This window comes from Cervus elaphus, chromosome 22, assembly GCF_910594005.1.
Source record: "Cervus elaphus chromosome 22, mCerEla1.1, whole genome shotgun sequence".
In the NCBI taxonomy this organism is placed as follows: Eukaryota; Metazoa; Chordata; class Mammalia; order Artiodactyla; family Cervidae; genus Cervus; species Cervus elaphus.
Window position 1 is genome coordinate 19,789,824 of NC_057836.1, and position 14,197 is coordinate 19,804,020.

Here is a 14,197-nt window from a genome sequence, read left to right on the forward strand (position 1 = left end):
ATCACCTCTGGAATATAATCATCTGTTATTTAATATCATAATGTGACTTGCCAGAATGAAAATCACCCACAACCTGGGGAAAATATGAGGATTAATAAAATAAATCCAGAGAACATTTTTTTCTTAAAATTCTGTAACCTAAATCTGTGCAGAAATATTTAAGCAACATGCCAGTAAGAAAACACCTGATGTGACAATTATACACCTGTCCTCTCATTCACCTCTAGTTGCTCAAAACATATCTCCTTCTAGGGAGGTTAACTGTGAAGTACTGATATTCCTGAAGTGCAATTTCTGTCCTGTCAGTGGCCGGTGGTATAAGAGCTCCTCCTCCCCCAACCCTCATTTTGTTTTGTCAAAGTTTATCAATTTTCACTTACCAGATTGCCCCTCTTCCACATTTTCTCTGGAGGTAGGATCTCTCAGCAACATTTTCGAAGTCTCCATCAGAGTCATGTTTCTACTTAATCAAGAGCATCCAGCACTGGTTTTCAGGGGGTTGCAAAAACAGGAACTGAGAAGTGAAAGCAGAAAACTCTCATTCAATGAGTAAGCAGCAACAAGATGGGTGAAATTGACAAGACCTTTAAATTTAACGTTGACAAGACCTTAAATTTAAAATGCAAAGTGCTTTTAACTTAGAAAGATCTACTCCACAGACTTTTGTTCCCTATCAAAATCGAGTAACAGGGACCAGATTTACTTTCCTGCCTGAATCAACTAAAAAGAAAAAACCAAAATTAAAAAATGTGTGGAAAGAAAAAATCCTTTTCAATCACTGGGCACCTTTCAACGAAGGACAGTGAGCCTTTCACTTGCCCCAGCTTGTAGCCCATAGACAACTTTGTTGTGGTGGGTTTTTTGCTGTTCAGACGCTAAGTCCTGTCAGACTTTTTGCAACCCCATAACAGCAGCACACCAGGCTTCCCAGTTCTTCACAATCTCCTGGAATTTGCTCAAACTCAGGTCCATTGAATTGGTGATGCCACCCAACCATCTCACCCTCTGTCCTTCCCTTCTCCTGTTGTCCTCAATCCTCCCCAGTATCAGGGTCTTTTCCAAAGCAGAGGGAAACCAACAAAATGCCAAGAGATTCCCTGAGGTGAACAAGAGAAGCGCAGGGGTAAGACTGCAGAGTATCAGAAAAGAGAGAGATGCCCAGAGAGAGAACTCGAGGGAGGTACGGTGCTCCCTTTGGGTATCCAGCAGCTTGCTGATCACTTGTATATGAGGATGGAGGGAAAAATAAAAATCCTGTCAACTACAAACTGGTACCTGCCATGGGCAGTGGCAACTCACTCCAGTATTCTTGCCTGGAAAATCCCATGGACGGAGGAGCCTGGTAGGCTACAGTCTATGGGGTCGCAAAGAGTCGGGCACGACTGAGCAACTTCACTTCTACAAGGATTAAATCGTGTCCCGCGCCTTTCCGGCGCAGCTGCCTCTGCTGGTGCCCCAGGGCGGACTCGGGGCTGAGAGCCTAGCCAGTGAGGCTGCTTGAAGCCCGAGGGCCGCCTCCCACGCCTGACTTCAGGCTGCTCCAAAGAATGGGCAGCTTGGCCGGGGATCTTGGGGCCCCCCGCCCGCCTGCCCCCCGCAAACCTAGCCTGATGTGGCTGCCTGCCCCTGGGCCAGCTGCGCTCCTCCTCCTCCGGCAGCGAAGTCGAACGTCCTCTCCCGCACGGCAGCCGCCTCAACCTCCGCCTACACGCTGCCGCCTCGGCCTCTGCCCGCCGGCCGCCCACCCGCCGCCCGCCCCCCGCCCGCCCCCCGCCCGCCGGGTCAGGCACCCTTGGCGCCCCACCCACCCCCTCCCCGCCCCCATCCCCGCCTGCCGGGCTGGCGAATCTGAGTTGAAAGAAACAGCCTGAGCATTAGTGAGTACAGGGGCAACGACATACAGAGCCTTCCTATAGGGGCTAGGAAGTAGAGTAGCACTTACTGCGCCGAGGTAAGCAAGATGATTACCAGCTGGTTCCCTTGGACAGCAAGGAGACCTAACCAGTCAATCCTAAACTTAAGAAATCAACCCTGAATATTAATAGAAAGGACTGATGCTGAAGCTGAAACTCCAATAATTTGGTCACCTGATGGGAAGAACTGACTCACTTCCTCATAAGACTGAAGGCAGGAGGAGAACGGGGTGGCAGAGGATGAGATGGTTGGATGGCATCATTGGAAGGATGGATGGACAAGAGTCTGAGCAAACTCTGGGAGATGGTGAAGGACAGGGAAGCCTGGTGTGCTGCAGTTCATGGGGGTCACAAAGAGTCGGACACGACCAGGCACCTGACCAACAAAAATGAGTCGGTTGGAAAACCTGGGTCGGGGAAATTATAGTGAAGTATTTGAGGCTGTTAACATCACCAACAGTGACAGAGTGGTTGTAAAAATTCTCAAGCCAGGGAAGAAAAAAATGATAAAAGGAGAAGTTGACATTCTGGAGGACTCTCCTGGTGGAACAAATATCATTTAGCTGATGAACACCATGAAGGACTCTGTGTTAGAGAGACCAGCTCTGGTACTTGAATGTATCAATAATACAGATTTTAAGATCTGTCTTATATCCTGACAGATTTTGATATCCAATTTTATATGTCCTTAATAAAAAAAAATCCTTATTTTATAACTACTTAAAACTCTGAATTACTTGCCCCATCAAGGGAATATGCACAGGGGTGTGAAACCTCATGATGTCATGAAAGAGCACCACCAGAAAAACTCTGACTGATATGCTGGGGTCTGGAGGGGAACTTTATCATCCTGCCCAGAACTACAACATCCAAGTGACCTCCAGGTACTTCATGGGACCAGAGCACCTTCTGGAGCAGCAGATATATGAGTATAGCTTGGCTATGTGGAGTTTGGGCTATATGTTAGCAAGCATGATCTTTTGAAAGGAGCCCTTCTTTCATGTGGTGCTAGTGGTAAAGGAACTGCCTGCCAATTTAAGAGATGTAAGAGACTGAGGTTTGATCTCTGGGTCAGGAAGGTCCCCTGGAAGAGGGCATGGCAACCCGCTGCACCAGTATTCTTGTCTGGGAGAATTCCATGGACAGAGAAGCCTGGTGGACTACAGTCCATGGGGCTGCAAAGAATCGGACATGACTGAAGTGACTTAGCATGCATGCACTTCTTTCATGGACAGGATGACTATGACCAGCTTGTTCACATTGACAAGGTTCTGGGTACAGAGGAGCTACATGGGAATCTGAATAAGTATCACATAGACCTAGATCTACACTTCAACTATATTTTGGACAACATTCATGGAAACACTGGAAAACTTTTATCCATAGTGAAAACAGATGTCTTATCAGCCCTGAGGCCCTAGATCTTCTGGACAAACTTCTGCGATATGACCAGCAACAAAGACTGACTGCCAAAGAGGCCATGGAGCACCCATACTTCTACCCCGTGGTGAAGAAGCAGCCCCAGCCTTGTGCAGATAATGCTGTACTTTCTAATGGTCTCACAGCAGCCAGATGACGACTGGCAAATGATGGCCTCTCAAAGAAAGCTTCATTTCCCAGCATATCTCTCTGCACACATGTATTTTAATGCACATCTCTGGATCAAAAATGTTTTATTCATAACCATATCTAAAGGTTGAAAGTCAGTTTTCAGAGAGAGAGGAAAAAAAAAAGATGTAATATTAGAATTTATTCAGGAAGGACAAATTGGTTGGAGGGGAAAGAGAGTTCTTCTCTCCCACTCTTTACCTCTTTTTATCCCCATGAGAAACAATTTCTCTCTATTAGGGTAATCTACATTTTTGAGCTCCAATAGGTATATATGGGGACTTTCTTGGTAGCTCAGCTGGTAAAGAATCTGCCTGCAATGCAGGAGACCCCAGTTTGATTCCTGGGTGGGAAGATCCCCTGGAGAAGGGATAGTCTACCCACTCCAGTATTCTTGGGCTTCCCTGGTAGCTCAGCTGGTAAAGAATCCACCTGCAATGCAGGAGACCTGGGTTCAATCCCTGGATAGGGAAGATCCTCTGGAGGAGGGCACAGAAACCGACTCCAGTATTCTTGCCTGGAGAATCCCCATGGACAGAGGAGCCTGGCAGGCTACAGTCCATGGGGTTGCAAAGAGTGTGACAACACTGAGTGACCAAGCACAGCACAGCAGAAAGAAAGAATGTGACATGTACACAGCAGAGGCATGCATGGACGTGTTGGCAAAGAAAAGTCTTTCTTGTGTGCAGGGCTGGCATTGTGTGGGCTCCTACCTTCAAGACCCTTCCAGATCTTACCCTGTGTAATCTCTACATCTGGTGGTTTGTCTGTATCCTTTATCACACCCTTTTATAAACTGGTAAACACTAGTGTTCCCCTGAGCTCTATGAGCCACTCTGGCAAATTAATCAAAATCGAGGAGGGGTCATAATCTCTTTGATTTGTAGTCAAATTGAACAGAAGTTGCTGTAACCTGGGTCCTGCCACTTTCATTAGCATCTTGAAGTAGGGGTTGGGGGGCAACCTTGTGGGGCTGAGCTCTTAACCTGTGGGATCTGACGCTGTCTCCACATTGATAGTGTTAGAAGTGAGCTAAATTGTGGGATGCCAGACTAGTGTCACAGAGAGTCATTTTTTTAGTAGGAAAGTCTTGTGCACTTGGTGTCCAGAAGTGTCAGAAGTGAAAAGGTCTGTGTGCATAATAACGGAGATTCGCGGGAAAGAAATACCAGTGAGGAAGAACTGTGGATTTTTCCTTTACACAAATCTTAAAAGGAAGAACCAAAAGGACAGAACTGCTTCCAAATAATTTAGCTTCACTCGGAACAAGTTTAAGAATATTTAGAGAAAGGCAAAAATACCCAACATCCAAAGGTAAAAAACTCACAATCTCTGGAGTGCAAAGATTGCACAGAAGCAGAGAAGTATGACCCCTGATGTGGAGAAAGTGAGCCAAAAAAAAAAAAAAAAACAGGCCCAGGAATGAAGCTGAGCAGGACCCTGCGGGGCTCCTGGATAGGGAAGTCTTTCTGTCCCGCATTTCTTGTTTGCAGGTTATAGACTCCAGTCCTAAGATCTTCCTTGTGTTCTTTTTTTAAATAACTTTTTACATTTTCCTATGGTATTTCTTTTTATTATTTATTTTTTAATTGGAGGATACTTGTTTTATCATGGTTTTACCATGTTGTGTTGGTTTCTGCCAACAATGGGAATCAGACATAACTATATATATATATATCCACTCCCTCTTGAGCTCCCTCCCCTCCTCCCCACATTACACCCCTCTAGGTCATTACAGAGCAAGGGGCCAGGCTCCCTGTTTTATATAGCACATTCCCACTAGCTATCTGTTTTACACATGATAGTAGATATATATATATATCAGTGTTACTTTCTCAATTTTTCCCTTGAGTTCTAAACAGCAGATTAGAACAGGTGCTAATCAGGGAAGGAAAGGGACAAAAGACAAGGGAGGAGGAGCAGCCAAGAAACAGTAGAGCAGGCTTGGGGCAGGATCCTGGTTCTACCTCGAGGCATATACATATATAAATAAAATGTCTTCATATATGTATATAAATAAATATATATAAATAAAATATCTTCAAGCTCTTTATAGAACTAAATCCCCAACAGATGGAAGATCCCCAACAGAATGAAGATTCTTCATTCCAAATTAAAGGAACCAGAGAAGCTCCTCCAGAAGATCACCTCAGGCCAGTTTAACAGAACCACACTCACAACACTTAACACTTAACCAAGCTCGCTTAACCTGGATGACACTGAGAAGGGAACTTCTTTTTAAAACACATTTATTTTGCCAGAGAGACCTTGAGGACATTCAAACCAAGCTTAAAGAGAAGTTTGCCCAAGAACATTAGACATTTGTGTTCCTGGAAAAGAGGGGGATTCAGGCCAGTTCCAGAGGGATCTCTAGTTTCCAATTAAGATGCCATTCCTGGGGGACAGGGCAGATTGAGAAAAGTGGGGGGCAATGTCCCAAACCAGCTCACTAGGAACACTGGCCACCCTCTCCCAGCTTTTCAAAACCCTTAATCCCCAGACCACAGGGCCTGTCCTAAGGAATCACCCAGTCACCTGCTAACATTCTGCAAACTCCCATGAAGAGGGCAACTTAGGGGCTCAGCTCTCTGGGGAGAAACCAGGTTATATTTTTGCAAATCGCCTGTCCAGGCCAGATACTCATACCTGCGTAAGAGGTAAGTAAATATATACTATGCTATCAGTGAAATTGAGGAGGTTATTTATTGCAGCAGCTGTGTTACATACTTAGTTAGTTACAGGTAACTAGTTCAGATACTCACATTGAAAACAAAGCCCTGGTGAGGTCATGTTGCCAAAACTTGGCCTCTGTTCACCGATGCCAAGTAGAAACATGGAGACCATTTTGGGTGAAGTACAAAAGAATAGCCGTTATTTCTTTTCCAGGCAAAGGGGGCCAGAGCAGGCTAATGCCCTCAAGACTGTGTGGTCACGAGGAGTTTTATAGTGTTCAAGGAGCAGGGCAAGGACAATTCTCAGATTGGTTGGCATCAAGGTGAAGTTTCAAGCATCTTCAGTCTTCTGGTCTCAGCCAGTCTAGGATCAGTGTCCTGACGGTCAGCAGTTTTCATCTGGAGAGGATCCACTCCTGTTAAAACAGCTTAGGAATGTGTGTCAGGCCTTTGTCTATATCTTTCAGAGAACTTGGAGTTCAGTGATTCAGCCATATGGCAGAATTATAATCTAATCTGCTACCAATTCCCCAGCCCAACAACTAGTCTTTGTTTCTGCATCTTCATATTTCCTGATGACTGACTCTTGAGCTGGCATTCTACTTCAAAAGACAAGAACACAGGGACTTGGCTTCAGTCATGGCCGAGTGAAACCAGGGAAGGCGGTTTCTTCATCCTCTCCTTGGCTCTCCTGGTGGCCGTTCCTCTTCAGTGTGAACTGCCGCTGGCCGAAGGGGTTTGCTGGTCTCAGGACTGCAAACACTGCTGCTGCCGCCACGCCCTCTGGTTTCCCTGAGTCCTCACACACACATCTCACCATCCACGGCATCTCCTGGAGAGTCTCTCACTTCTAGGCCTCAGTCTTCTGCCCAGAGTTGGGGGAGGCACCAGATGCAGGGACTAGAAAACAAGCGCTGATCGTAAACCAGATGACACTAGGTACCCCTCAGTCTGGATGTCACATACTGGCTTTGTTTTATTTATAGATTTTTTTTTTACCAGCTTTGTTTTAATCCAGTTCTGCTTCCTGTTATTTCTCAGGGCTTCAAGGCAAAAGAAGAAGTCAGAACAGGCGTAAACAGGATGCCTGAAGGTTGCTGGTCTTTGGCTCCTCTTCAAACTGCCAAGTGCCTGATGGGGGCTGGTAGACTAATGGTGGATCTAAGAGAACGAACCTTTACTCAGGCTGTCTGCCACACTGGGTGCCTTCCTGGCAGAGCAAAAGAAAGTCTGCAGAAGGTGTCACAGCCTGGCAATCGCCTTGGCCTAGCAGAGATGTGGACAAGGCTTTGTCTCTGAGGTTCAACCTGAGGTAACCAAGACTTCTGAGGAAAGAAACTCTGGTTGAGGACACACTCATACTCAGAAGACTTGATTTGTGGTTTGTAAGGAGTGTTATCTCTCAGAAGGCACAGTTCAAAATAATTGAAAGAAAAAAACAAAAACAAAAACAAAAAACAAAATAATTGAAAGGTACTCCTGATTTACAAAATAGGGGAAATTTATAAAAGCCCAAACTACAATTTATGTTCCATAAATTGTCAAGAATTAGGATTGAAGTTGGCAAGAAATAAGGGTGCTTCTTTAAGTAAGAATTGATTGGAGTTCAAAATGGTTACATAGTTGCAGATAGGGGAAGGGGTACTTTGAAACTATGTTTGCAGCTGGCCTTCAGCTTGCAGATATTGTTCTGAAAATGGTTGGGATCTTCCCTGGTGGTCCAGTGGTTAAGATTCCAAGCTTCTACTTCATGGGGTGCAAGTTCCATCTGCATGCTGCAGGGCATGTCCAAAAAAAAAAAAAAATGCTGGTGGTATTTTTGAGTTTGATATAGTTCCTAAAGTTTAAATGATCAGAGATATAAGAACATGTCTGACCTGGCTCCATTTTGAATGTGTAAACCATAGTTATTTCATTTTAATTTTTAAATGATCTTGAATATGTCATCACCTGTTTCTATCACCCTTTCTTGGGATGATCAGATTTCAAAGCTAAGGATCTGTCCACGGTGAGATTGGTTCAGTTGGAATAGAGTTTACAAACATATTCTTAAAACAAGACAGTAACTGCAGAAAGTGGTCTTTGAACTTTTTTTTTTTTTCTAGTGAATTATTTCAGTCCTTGAAATGATTTAGAAGTTTCACCAAGTGGTGATAATAAAAAGCAGATGACTCTTTAGAAGACAGTTTGGCAGTTTCTTAAGACATTATTATATTCCTCATGTGATCCAAAAATCTCACTTTTTGATCATATACTCATCATATGATCCAAAAATTACACAAATAATTTGAAAACTAATGTTTTTGCAAAATATGCACAGGTATGTTTATAGCAGTTGTATTCATGATTGCCAAAACTTAGAAGCAGCCAAGATGCCTGTCAATATATAAGTGACTAAACACACTTTAGACTCTCCAAACAATGGCATAATAGTCTGGGACTTAACAAAGAAGCTATTAAGTCAAGAAAAACATGAAAGTACCTTTAATGCAGGTTACTATGTGAAAGAAGTCAATCTGAAAAGGCTACATACTGTAAATTTCAACAACGTATCTTTCCAAATTCAGGAAAAGGCAAAACTATGGAGACAGTGAAAAGATCTGTCTGAAGGGCCAAGGTGGAGAGGTTGAAAGGGACGAAAAGGTGGAGCCCAGGGGACTGTTAAGGCAGTGAAACTATGCTATATGATACTGCAATGATAGATTCAAGTCACTATACATTTTTCAACATCTGTAGCATATACAACACAAAGAGTGAACCCTAGACAATAGACTTCAGATAATAATAATGTAGCAAAGAGCTAACATCCATCCTTCTCAAACTCTTCCAAAAATTTGCAGAGGGAAGAACACTCTCAAGCTCATTCTAAGAAACCACCATCATCATGATGCCAAAACCAGACAAAGGTATTTCAAAAAAGAAAATTATAGGCCAATAACACTGATGAACATAGATGCTAAAATCCTCCACAAAATACTAGCAAACTGAATCCAACAATGCACTAAAAGGATCATATACCATGATCAAGTAGGATTTAGCTCAGGGAGGCAAGGATTCTTCAATATATGCAAATAAATTAATGTGATATATCATATTAACAAATTGAAGGATAAAAACCTTATGATCATCTCAAAAGATGCAGGAAAAGTTTTTGACAAAATTTGATACCCATTTATGATTAAAGAAACTTTCCAGAAGATGGGGAGAGGAAACCTACCTCAATATAATAAAGGTCATATACAACAAACCCACAGCAAACGTCATTCTCAATAGTTAAAACCTGAAAGCCTTTCCTGTAAGATCAGAAACAAGACAAAGTATCCAAACTGGAAGAGAAAGAAAACAGTCACTGTTTGCAGATGACAAGATAGTATACATAGAAAATCCTAAAGATGCCACCAGAAAACCACTAGTGGTAATGAATGAATTTAGTAATGTTTCAGGATATATAATTAATACACAGAAATCTCTTGCATCCATTTATACTAACAACAGAAGATTATGAAAGAAAAATCCAAGAAATAATTCCATTTACCATTGCAGCAAAAAGAATAAAATACCTAGGAATAAATCTACCTAAGAGCCAAAAGGCCTGTCCTCAGAAAACCAAAAGATACTAATGAGAGTAATCACAGGTGACACAAACAGAGGAAGAGATATAACATGTCCTTGGATTGGAAGAATCAATATTGTGAAAGTGACAATACTACCCTAAACAAACAGATTTCATGTAATCATTATCAAATTACCAAGAACATTTTTCACAGAATTAGAACAAAAATTTTTACAATTTGCATGGAAACACATAAGACCCTGAATAGCCAAATCTTGAGAAAGAAAAACAGAGCTGGAAGAATCACTCTCCTTAACTACAGAAAATAAGGCAAAGCTATAGTCTTCAAAACAGTATGATACTGGCACAAAATAGACATACAGATTAATGGAAGAGGATAGAAAGCCCATAAATAAACCCACTCACCTATGGTCAATTAATCTATGACAAAAGAGGCAAGCCTACACAATGGTGGAAAGACAGTATCTTCAACTGTTGAAAACATTGGGCAGCAACATGCAAAAAAAATGAAAGTAGATTATGCCCTAACACCATACACAAAAATAACCTCAAAATGGGTTGAAGACCTAATTGTGAAATGGCAAGCAATAAAACTCCTACAGGAAAACATAGGGAGAACATTCCCTGACATAAATTGAAGCAATATCTCTTTCAATCCATCTTGCAGAATAATGGAAGCTAAAACCAAAATAAACAAATGATACCTCATTAAACTCAAAAGCTTTTGCACAGCAAAGAAAACCATAAACAAAGTTTAGAAAGACTAGGAGAACTCACAGATTGGGAGAAAATATTACCCAGCAATATGACTGACAAGGAATTAAGTCTCCAAAAATTTCAAACAACTTCATATCATCAAAACAACGTAATAACAAAATCAGCAGAAGACCTAAATATATATTTCTCCAAAGAAGATACACGGATAGCCAAGAGACACATGAAAAGATGTTCAACATCTCTAATAACTAGAGAAATGTAAAACAAACTGCAATGAGATATCACCTCATGCCAGTGAAAATGGCTGTCATCAAAAACTCCAAATAATATATGCTAGAGAGTGAAGAGAAGGGAATCCACCTACACTGTTGGTGAAAATGTAAATTGGTATAGCCACTATGAAGAACAGTATGGAGATGCCTTCAAAAACTAAAAACAGAACTACCATATGATTCTGCAATTCCAGTCCTGGGCATGTATCCAGAGAAAAACATGATCCTAAAAGATGCATGCATCCCAATGTTCACTGCAGCACTGTTAACAATAGCCAAGACAAGGAAGCAACATAAATGTACATTGACAGAGGCATGGATAAGGAGGATGTCATACATATACACAGTGGAATATTACTTACTGTTAAAAAGAACAAGATACCATTTGCAGCAAAATGGATGGACCTAGAGATTGTCATACTGAGTGAAGTAAGTCAGACAGAGAAGCAGAAATATTTTTTTGGCATCCCTTATATACAGAATCTAAAAAGAAATGATATGAATGTACTTATTTACAAAAGAGACCCACAGACCTAGAGAATAAATATATGGTTGCCATGGGGAAGGATGTGGGGAGGAATAGTTAGGGAGTTTGGGATCGACATGTACACACTGCTATTTTTAAAATGGATAACTGACAAGGACCTACTATATAGCACAGTAAACTTTGCTCAGTGTTATATGGTAGCCTGGAAGGGAGGGGAGTTTGGAGGTAAATGGATACATGCATGTGTATGGCTGAGTCCCTTTGCTGTGCATCTGAAACTATCAAAACATGGTCAGTTGGCTATACTCCAATATAAAATTTAAAAAAAAATTTTTGATCGTTATAGCAATATTTGTAGCACTACATTATTGTTTTTAATGTCTGAATTGTTTTCGGTAGTATTGTTTAGTAGCCCCCCAGGCTTCTCTGTCCATGGGATTTTTCAGGTAAGAATACTGGAATGGGTTACTGTTTCCTTCTCTAAGTGTATAGTATAAATGTACCATAATTTAACCTAGCTCATATATAGAGACATTAAAGTTGTCTATAATTATTTTACTATTTTAAATATTTTTGAAACGAGTATCATATAGGAATCCATTTATTTCCTTATGATAAATTCTTCAAAGGAGATTTGCTTGGTCCAAAATTTCTTGATCCATAAAAGATTTTGAAATATTATTAAAAAGGTTTCTATATTAATAAAATGCATACCCATACTGAAATAGAGTAGAATGGAAAAGACTAAAGATCTCTTCAAGAAGACTGGAGCTATCAAGGGAACACTGTAGGCAAGAATGGGCACGATAAAGGACAGAAACAGCAAGGACCTAACAGAAACAGAAGAGATTAAGAAGAGGTGACAAGAATACACAGAAGAACTGTACAAAAAATGACCTGGATTAATGGCCTGGACAACCACAATGATGTGGCCAGTCACCTAAAGCCAGGCATTCTGGAGTGTGAAGTGAAGTGGGCCTTAGGAAGCGTTACTATGAACAAAGGTAGCGAAGGTGACAGAATTCCAGTTGAGTTATTTCAAATCCTAAAAGATGATGCTGTTAAACTGCTTCACTCACTATGTCAGCAGAAAACTCAGCAGTGGCCACAGACAGGACTGCAAAAGGTCAGTTTTCATTCCACTCCCAAAGAAGGGCAGTGCCAAAGAATGTTCAAACTACTGTACAATAGAGTTCATTTCACATGCTAACAAGGTAATGCTCAAAATTTTTCAAGCTAAGCTTCAGCAGTACATGAATGGAAAACTGCAAGTTGTACAAACTGGGTTTTGAAGAGGCAGAGGAAGACATCAAATTTCTAGTATCTGTTAGATCGTGGAGAAAGCAAGGGAGTTCCAGGAAAACATCTACTTCTGCTTTGTTGACTAAGCTAAAGCCTTTGACTGTGTGAATCACAACAAACTGTGGAAAATTCTTAAAGAGATGGGAGTACCAGACCACCTTACCTGCCTCCTGAGAAGCTGGTCAAGAAGCAACAGTTAGAGCTGGACATGGAATAATGGACTGGTTCAAAACTGGGAAAGAAATATGTCAAGGCTGTATATTGACACCAGCTTATTTAACTTACATGCAGAGTACATCATACAAAATGATGGGCTGGATGAATACATGTGTATAATATGTTATTAATAAAATTGAAGATGCCTTACCACAAGCATAATGTGATGCAGTCAAGACAGACATCATTATTTCTACTTTATATTTGACTTAAAAAGGTTCAGTTCAGTTCAGTGGCTCAGTTGTGTCCGGCTCTTTGTGACCCCGTGAACCTCAGCATGCCAGGCCTCCCTGTCCGTCACCAACTCCCAGAGTTTACTCAAACTCATGTCCATTGTGTAGGTGATGCCATCTAACCACCTCATCCTCTGTCGTTCCCTTCTCCTCCTGCCTTCAATCTTTCCCAGCATATGGGTCTTTTCCAATGAGTTAGCTCTTCGCATCAGGTGGCCAAAGTATTGGAGTTTCAGCTTCAACATCAGTCCTTTCAATGAATATTCAGGACTGTTTTCCTTTAGGATGGACTGGTTGGATCTCCTTGCAGTCCAAGGAACTCTCAAGAGTCTTCTCCATCATCACAGTTCAAAAGCATCAATTCTTCAGTGCTCAGCTTTCTTTATAGTCCAACTCTCACATCCATACATGACTGCTGGAAAAACCATAGCCTTGACTAGACAGACCTTTGTTGGCAAAGTAATGTCTCTGCTTTTTAATATGCTGTCTAGGTTGGTGATAACTTTCCTTCCAAGGAGTAAGCATCTTTTAATTTCATGGCTGCAATTACCATCTGCAGTGATTTTGGAGCCCAGAAGAATAAAGTCAGCCACTGTTTCCCTGTCTATTTGCCATGAAGTGATGGGACCAGATGCCATTATCTGAGTTTTCCGAATGTTGAGCTTCAAAAAGGTTACCATATCTGGAAGAAAAAAAAAAGTTACCATATCTGGTTGAATTCACAGAATCACTGAATAAAATAGCTGAGATTTGTACACAAATTTGTTTCTGTGCTAAAAAGTGAAAGAAAGTGAAAGTAAAGTCTCTCAGTCCTGTCTGACTCTTTGCGACCCAGTGGTCTGTAGCCCACCAGGCCCCTCTGTGCATGGGATTCTCCAGGCAAGACTGTTTCTGTGCTAAAGTCCTGTTTAATCTAATGTTATACTGCCTCTCAGTGGTATAAACTTATATTCACAGGCACTTGTAAATAAACTGTTGCATATTTCCATTCTTATGCATTTGGAAATACTGGAGATCTGTTTACTTGTTTGCTAGCAAAGTAATTTCTCCTGCATACCAAGGATGCTCTTTTTTTTAATATTTACATCTCTTTGAATCTGTATAATTGTATGCTTAAGACACACAACAAGCCGTTAATTATATGAAATTTTACATTTATAGTGTATATATTGTCCAAGTCACTGTATCCTAAAGGTTATTAAA

The 14,197-nt window shown here is 41.4% G+C and overlaps 1 protein-coding gene and 1 pseudogene across 4 annotated transcripts in view; one reads left to right on the forward strand and one right to left on the reverse strand.

Moving 5' to 3' along the window:
• Positions 1-13,058, reverse strand: part of LOC122680184 (C-type lectin domain family 2 member D11-like) — a 29,007-nt gene extending 15,949 nt beyond the window's left edge. The window contains exons 1-3 of one of the 4 annotated variants that reach the window (XM_043881271.1): positions 12,913-13,050; positions 6,284-7,968; positions 381-514 (exon numbers count right to left, since the gene is read on the reverse strand). In XM_043881271.1, the coding sequence (XP_043737206.1) occupies positions 381-456 (76 nt within the window). In that variant the 5' untranslated portion in view covers positions 457-514; positions 6,284-7,968; positions 12,913-13,050. Of the gene's footprint in view, positions 1-380; positions 515-1,602; positions 1,739-1,942; positions 2,074-6,283; positions 7,969-12,912 lie in introns of those variants that run through there. The other 3 variants (XM_043881274.1, XM_043881275.1, XM_043881273.1) reach the window with 3 other exon arrangements.
• LOC122680186 lies at positions 2,264-2,978 on the forward strand (annotated as a pseudogene).
• Positions 13,059-14,197: the final 1,139 nt, after the last annotated feature.